The following is a 6,725-nucleotide window of genomic DNA, read 5'->3' as shown; positions in this document are numbered from 1 at the left end:
AATGCCCCGTGTTGTAAACATTTTTCTACTTTCTCACCTCCTCCATCAGTTGTTCCTTAAAATTATCCATTCAACCTCGCATCTGCAACAACTTTCCAGTTCACACTTTTCCACATTAAACTTGCTCATCTCAAATGTCACACAGTACTTGTCATAGACGCACAAGAAGTTGTTCTGCTTGGCTGCAAGGACTACCAAACTGGGAACATTAGAGTCATTTAGCAGACAGTAGCGACCCAGCTGGAAGGTTAATATTCGAACTCTGGTCTCCTGCATGGACGATGGAAGCTCTGCCAACTGAGCTATCCACGAAGAGAGAACAGCAACATTACTGTTTTAATGGAAGATGAAACACAATTCAGTTCTAAAGTAACTTAGAAATGTGGCAGCAGAAACTAACTGGCAACAGTTGAAATGCAGTAAAACCAGAGTCTAAAATGCAGCAAAATCTCAGTTCCAGCTGTATTTTTATGGTCTACAGTTTTGTGTCACATGACCTTCCTTGCCTCCACTGCAGTGTTGGCATTGCTGGTGTATGAATGTTTGGTGGCCGGAGAGGCCGTTAGCACTGATTGGCTGCCATGTTTCGATCAGTCTACCTCAGCTGTGGCTACATGTAGCTTACCATCACCATGTGTGGATGAGGAGTAGATTCACTGTAAAAGCACTAGATAAATCTAATCCGTTATTATTTATTGTTCATCACACATAAAGACACATTACCCCGTCATGGACTAAGTTTCTCATGTTCTTATTGTTCTTGTGGCCTCAAGAACAGAGTTCTTGCTTCTTGCAGAGTATGGAACAAGCTTAAACCAGTTCTAAGTTGGTTATGGTTCATGGTTTGGGGTCATGAAGGGCACTGAGAGCTAGCTTCAGTCTGGGACACAAGCAAGCAGAAAGAAACTCAGCCTGAAGTCGAGGTGGCTGGACAACCTTTAATTTCCTTTTAGAAAGCTGAAGGAGCATCAGACAGAGACTGCAGCAGGACAGGTACAGACAGACAGGCCTGTGTAGGTGTATGAGCTCAGAGAATGTGCAGATATATGCTAATATTTATGCTAATCTGAGGCACCTTGTCTAAAACAGGAAGGGTAAAAAAGTAAAAGGATCAGGAAAATAGAAAAAGTAAAAAACATTTTTTTTATAAAAGTGGTGACCATAAGAAGACAGGAAGTGATGTCATGTGGTTAGAAGCGGGTGGATGGGGCAGTGGGTGGAGTCAATCTCCAGCCATTTTGTTTTCTCACATGATGCTGCAGCACTTACACGGCTGTTTGTCCTTCTCCACCTCCACCATGCCTCCCTCCGCCTCCCCTCCCGTCTCCCCGTTGCTCGTCATCGCCTCTGCAGGTTTGGAGGAGGTGGGCGGGACATCCGATGCAGAGAGGGGGGTGAAAGTAGGCGAAGTGTAGGATGCAGGGGGGGCGGTGGAAGTGGTCAGGGTGGTGGAGGTGGGCGGGACGGTGGAGGAGGGAGGAGGTGGATCTACCTTCCCATCAGTGTCATCAATGAGCACCAGCTCAGCCTTTACCGTCCCCTGCAGCCCCAGAACCCTTTTGGTTTCATCCTCATCCTCCACGCTCTGGTATCCCATGAAGACCATGATGACTGGGTTCTCTTCGCTGGCCTCCGCCACACTCAGCTCGCCGTGTGCTCTGGTTTCCAGTCCCCTGATCTCTGCCGCGACCTGTGGTGCCAGTTCGGGACCCTGTTGGGAACTCGGTTCAGGTTCGATGTCTGGCTCGGGACCTGCCTCCTCCTGGACTTCTGTTGTTGGGAGTGAGGTCACCGTGGTGACGGCTTGTGACATCATTGACGCTTCGTCAGCTTTGTGGATGAGCTCTTCGACCTCAGAGCAGCTGAGCAGGTGGACGCCGTCTTCGCCATTCATCTCGTGGACCACTAAGAGACGGAAGAGACGTTGTCAGAGAGGACCACCTCCAGTGTTTTCCGTATGTTTCTATTTTATCTGGATTTATTGTTAATCATATATCATGTTGTGGTGCTGAGTCCATCAGCCTGGTTGCAGTTAAAGAGGGAAAGTTGATAAAAAAATTTCATGCTAAGTTTTGAAACTGATCCTGGCCTGAATGAAGTAGCATTTCTCCAGCATCTTCAACACCTCCACCTGCCCAGTAGGTAAACTGAACTGGGTCCAGTTACTTTAGAATTTCCTTTAATGTCTCATTCCTGATGATTTTCTTAAATGTTTTCAAAGCCAGAGACGTTTACTGGCTGAAAACCATAAAACCACTGACTCGCGGGTTACAGATTTACCGTCCTTCACTCCTCTCAAATCGGAGTGTGTCAATGACGTCTGTTCAGGTGGCTCAACATGAGGATCAGAAATATAAAAACTGGAGGATTATTCTGAACTTTCGGTTATCTGAAAAATGGATCAGATCATCAGAAAGTCCAGAGTCTGAGAGTCAGGACAGGAAGCGGGCTGTCTGCAAGGAAAGACCAACAGGAACTGTGAGGTCTGGGGTCATGTGACCTCCAGGTGAGCCGACATGAGCAGAGACAGGTTTTACTTTTTTCATTAAGCAGCTGTTTGTGTTTATCTGTTTATTTGTTTTCCTTTGCTGACGTCACCTTTCTGCTCGTCTTCATAAACTTTGACGGCGTAGTGGGACAGGTCAACAGGAAGTGTGGTGTTAGTGGACAGAACCCTGGTCTCGCCCGTCACTCTGTCCCGCTCCACCTTTATCTCCACAGAGTACATGGCTGGGGTGGGGTGGGGGGAGGGTCCAAACACACAGAGTCAGTGACGAATAAGCACTCACACAGTTTTCCAAACCACCGACTGCCCACCACACAGGCTGGAACTGGTTCTGGAGCCAGTTTAGCCGTCTCAACAGAAGTCCTGAATGTGGATTTAATGACGTCCATTTTCATCAGGTCCACCTTCTACTGAAGCCTTTTAGTTAATTATGTGCATCATTTGTCTTTTAACCGCTTCATCACTGGACCGACTTCCTTCATCTCAGTTTCATTTCAGTTTATTTTAGTTTTAAAAAGAGACGGCACATATTAACGAACGTAAACAGCAAAATTATAGCAAAGCTCATTTCCAATATTCACAGCTACAAGGCTGTATGTTTAACCCTGGTCTCTGCAAGAAGACATTTCAGATCACTACAGAAATGTCAGAATCCAGATATGTGTTACTGTGTCAGAGTAAAGGCACCTGGACCACAGTAGAACATGTAAATAGCCATCCCCTCCTAAAACAAAACCACATTACTTTCAGTAAAAACCAGAAACCAGAAGCTCTGATAATCTATGAATGAGTAAACTGCAGATTTCACACGAGAACAGAAATGTTTTTCCCTGAATTTAAAAGTGTCTACGATTGGTGAAAGTTTCATCTCCACTGGCAGTAGAACAGCTAAATGCTGCTTCTCCACATTTAGGGTGAATCCCATTTCACCCCTTAGCCCTACCCCTCCGTTTTGCGCGTTCACGTGAAGGGGTAGGGGTGTCCCAATTCCTTTTAGGACAGAGGGGTAGGGGTAAGGGGTAGGGCTATATACCCCTTCAAACGAAGATTTTTCAGAGGCCCACTTGAAACAGAGGGGTATGAAAAATTTCCTGTTCTATATGAGAAAGCAAGTGTTTCTACGCACATCACGCTTTCTTGAGGTGCAGAACAACACACACTGGCACAAAGAAAAAAAAAAAAAAAAAAGCCACAGAGAAAAGAGAGTATACCAGCACACAATTAATTTTAATTGCATGCAAAATTCGTACATTACTTCCCACATATGCCTGTCGATAAGCAATAAGTCAGTTAATTGCACTGTAATGAAAAAATGAGTGCAACAAGTTTGCCGCCGCGATAGTTTTTATTATTCCCCCCCATCTTACTTCACCATAGACTGTGTATGACAACAGGTTTCACTATGCAGTGTCTGGACTGAACGCTGTTGTGGAGTGATCTCTCTCATGTCATGTTTGACAGCAGCATGTTGCAGCACGAGACCGTGGTGAACCATAGCCTGTGCGAGCCGGTACGCTGCGTTTGTTTACAGGGCTACTGTCACGCATCGGCCGTGAGACTCATGCATTTCGGTGGCTTCTTACGCTCTCACGCTAAACCTCTGATTCTCACAGCTGGAATACACATCAAGAGCAATGCCGGCTAATGGAGAGGTTTCTAGAGGATTCCCAGTGGGCCGCATTACTTTTGTGCCGGTGTCCCGGCGTATATGTCAAAAGACCGCAGCGTCGCGTCGCAGCAGCGTCGCGTCGCGTCACAGCAGCGGTTCGCTCACTGCTCATAGATCAGACTGACACGCAGTGATGAGGGAGATATTTCAGCTTCACAAACAGCAACGATGCACAATATAGTTTTTCCTAGTTTTTTTAAATACAGCCGGCAGTTTTGCTGGTTTTTCCTGTTTGAGCCCCGTGTTTAATATTTTTTAATATATTTGTCTTTTTTTTTTTAGTTAGTTTCTTCCAGTTCCTGTGTAAAATGTTCTTTAGTGACTACTGATGAAGTATGTGACTGTTGAAAGGGTGTCCCAATTCGTAGGGGTTGACTTTTCAGGCCTACCCCTTCTAGCTCCATTTTAAGGGGTAGGGCCAAGGGGTGAAATGGGATTGGGCCTTAGTCTGGACTCTAGTTTGGACTTTGCTCTGGACTTTGGCCTGGACTCTGGTCTGGACTCTGGTCTGGACTCTAGTCCAGACTTTGGTCTGGACTCTGGCCTGGAATCTTATCTGGACTCTGGCCTGGACTTTGGTCTGGACTCTGGCCTGAACTAGTTGACCAGTATTTGGATCTAAGAGCTCTGCTGTATAAAGTAATCGTAGGAATGAATAAAGTAGAAATTTTACAGAATCAGAAAAATCATGTTTTACATGCGACAGATTTTCACTTCTTTCTACAGTCAGACTAAATCAGTGTGAAGGAGCAGCGGCAGTCTGGAAAACATTCATACTGCAGGAATCAGACTCACAGGGACGGACAGACAGATGGATAGACAGATGTTAGAGACAAACAAGTGGTTTCACAGCCAAATGAACACCTCCTGATAAGGTCACCTGTCCTCTTCACCTATCCTGACCTCTGAATTTCTTAACAACACCTGGACGTCCTGTTGGAATCAGTCCAATTAGAAAAGTACATGAAAAATACCATCAGCTACAGGGCAAAACCAGCTGGAGACGTTTAACACCTGCTGGACCTAAAAAACATGTTAACATGTAAACTCGTAATTCACCTGTGTTTATCTGTAGTTAACCATAGAACACCTGTAGTTTACCTGTACTTTACCTGTAGAACACCTGTAGTTTGCCTGTAGAACGCCTGTACTTTACCTGTACTTTACCTGTAGAACACCTGTAGTTTACCTGTACTTTACCTGTAGAACACCTGTAGTTTGCCTGTAGAACGCCTGTACTTTACCTGTACTTTACCTGTAGAACACCTGTAGTTTGCCTGTAGAACGCCTGTAGTTTACCTGTAGAACACCTGTAGTTTACCTGTAGAACACCTGTACTTTACCTGTACTTTACCTGTAGAACACCTGTAGTTTACCTGTACTTTACCTGTAGAACACCTGTAGTTTACCTGTACTTTACCTATAGAACACCTGTACTTTACCTGTACTTTACCTGTAGTTTACCTGTAGTTTACCTGTAGAACATCTGTAGTTTACCTGTACTTTACCTGTAGAACACCTGTAGTTTACCTGTAGAACACCTGTAGTTTACCTGTACTTTACCTGTAGAACACCTGTAGTTTGCCTGTAGAACGCCTGTAGTTTACCTGTAGAACACCTGTAGTTTACCTGTAGAACACCTGTACTTTACCTGTAGAACACCTGTACTTTACCTGTACTTTACCTGTAGAACACCTGTAGAACACCTGTAGTTTACCTGTACTTTACCTGTAGAACACCTGTAGTTTACCTGTAGAACACCTGTAGTTTACCTGTACTTTACCTATAGAACACCTGTAGTTTACCTGTACTTTACCTATAGAACACCTGTAGTTTACCTGTACTTTACCTGTAGAAACACCTGTAGTTTACCTGTACTTTACCTGTAGAACACCTGTAGTTTACCTGTAGAACACCTGTACTTTACCTGTAGAACACCTGTAGTTTACCTGTACTTTACCTATAGAACACCTGTAGTTTACCTGTAGTACACCTGTACTTTACCTGTAGAACACCTGTAGTTTACCTGTACTTTACCTATAGAACACCTGTAGTTTACCTGTACTTTACCTGTACTTTACCTATAGAACACCTGTAGTTTACCTGTACTTTACCTGTAGAACACCTGTAGTTTACCTGTACTTTACCTGTAGAACACCTGTAGTTTACCTGTAGAACACCTGTACTTTACCTGTAGAACACCTGTAGTTTACCTGTACTTTACCTATAGAACACCTGTACTTTACCTATAGAACACCTGTACTTTACCTGTAGAACACCTGTAGTTTACCTGTAGAACACCTGTAGTTTACCTGTAGAACACCTGTGCGCTGTTCCCGACTCACCTTTCTTCATCTCGTCCATTGGTCTGGCTTTGGTCACTTGAGGACTTTTGTGAACTCTGACCTCTGAAATGTCTAGTGAGAGAAGGGGGCGAACAAAGACTTTACTGTAATCCAATTACTATTAAATGATCTTAACATTTATTCACTGGAGAATGAAGATTATAATCTAACAACAGCACAATACTGTAATCTGATTACAAATTTT

At 44.3% G+C, this 6,725-nt stretch overlaps 1 protein-coding gene and 1 long non-coding RNA gene across 5 annotated transcripts in view; both read right to left on the bottom strand.

Moving 5' to 3' along the window:
- Positions 1-918: 918 nt before the first annotated feature.
- The window catches only part of palm1a (paralemmin 1a), a 17,054-nt gene continuing 11,247 nt past the window's right edge, over positions 919-6,725 (bottom strand). For 2 of the 3 annotated variants that reach the window (XM_042006083.1, XM_042006082.1), the window contains 3 exons: positions 6,521-6,592; positions 2,599-2,730; positions 919-1,905 (listed from right to left, as the gene is read on the bottom strand). In XM_042006083.1, the coding sequence (XP_041862017.1) occupies positions 1,247-1,905; positions 2,599-2,730; positions 6,521-6,592 (863 nt within the window). In that variant the 3' untranslated portion in view covers positions 919-1,246. The remainder of the gene's footprint in view (positions 1,906-2,598; positions 2,731-6,520; positions 6,593-6,725) is intronic. The other variant, XM_042006085.1, reaches the window with a different exon arrangement.
- LOC121652950 lies at positions 4,856-6,165 on the bottom strand. Of its 2 annotated transcripts, XR_006012711.1 has the most exons (6): positions 6,059-6,165; positions 5,871-5,947; positions 5,541-5,584; positions 5,475-5,507; positions 5,343-5,386; positions 5,258-5,276 (listed from the first exon to the last, which is right to left on the bottom strand). It is a non-coding gene; the product is annotated as an uncharacterized LOC121652950 (long non-coding RNA). The 2 variants fall into 2 exon arrangements; XR_006012710.1 differs by lacking the exons at positions 5,258-5,276; positions 5,343-5,386 and adding an exon at positions 4,856-5,244 and having other exon boundaries at positions 5,486-5,584; positions 5,684-5,947; positions 6,103-6,129.

The sequence above is a fragment of the Melanotaenia boesemani genome, chromosome 14 (assembly GCF_017639745.1).
Source record: "Melanotaenia boesemani isolate fMelBoe1 chromosome 14, fMelBoe1.pri, whole genome shotgun sequence".
NCBI lineage: Eukaryota > Metazoa > Chordata > Actinopteri > Atheriniformes > Melanotaeniidae > Melanotaenia > Melanotaenia boesemani.
The sequence above is the reverse complement of the archived record's forward strand: the minus strand, read 5'-3'. Positions and strand labels throughout refer to the sequence as shown.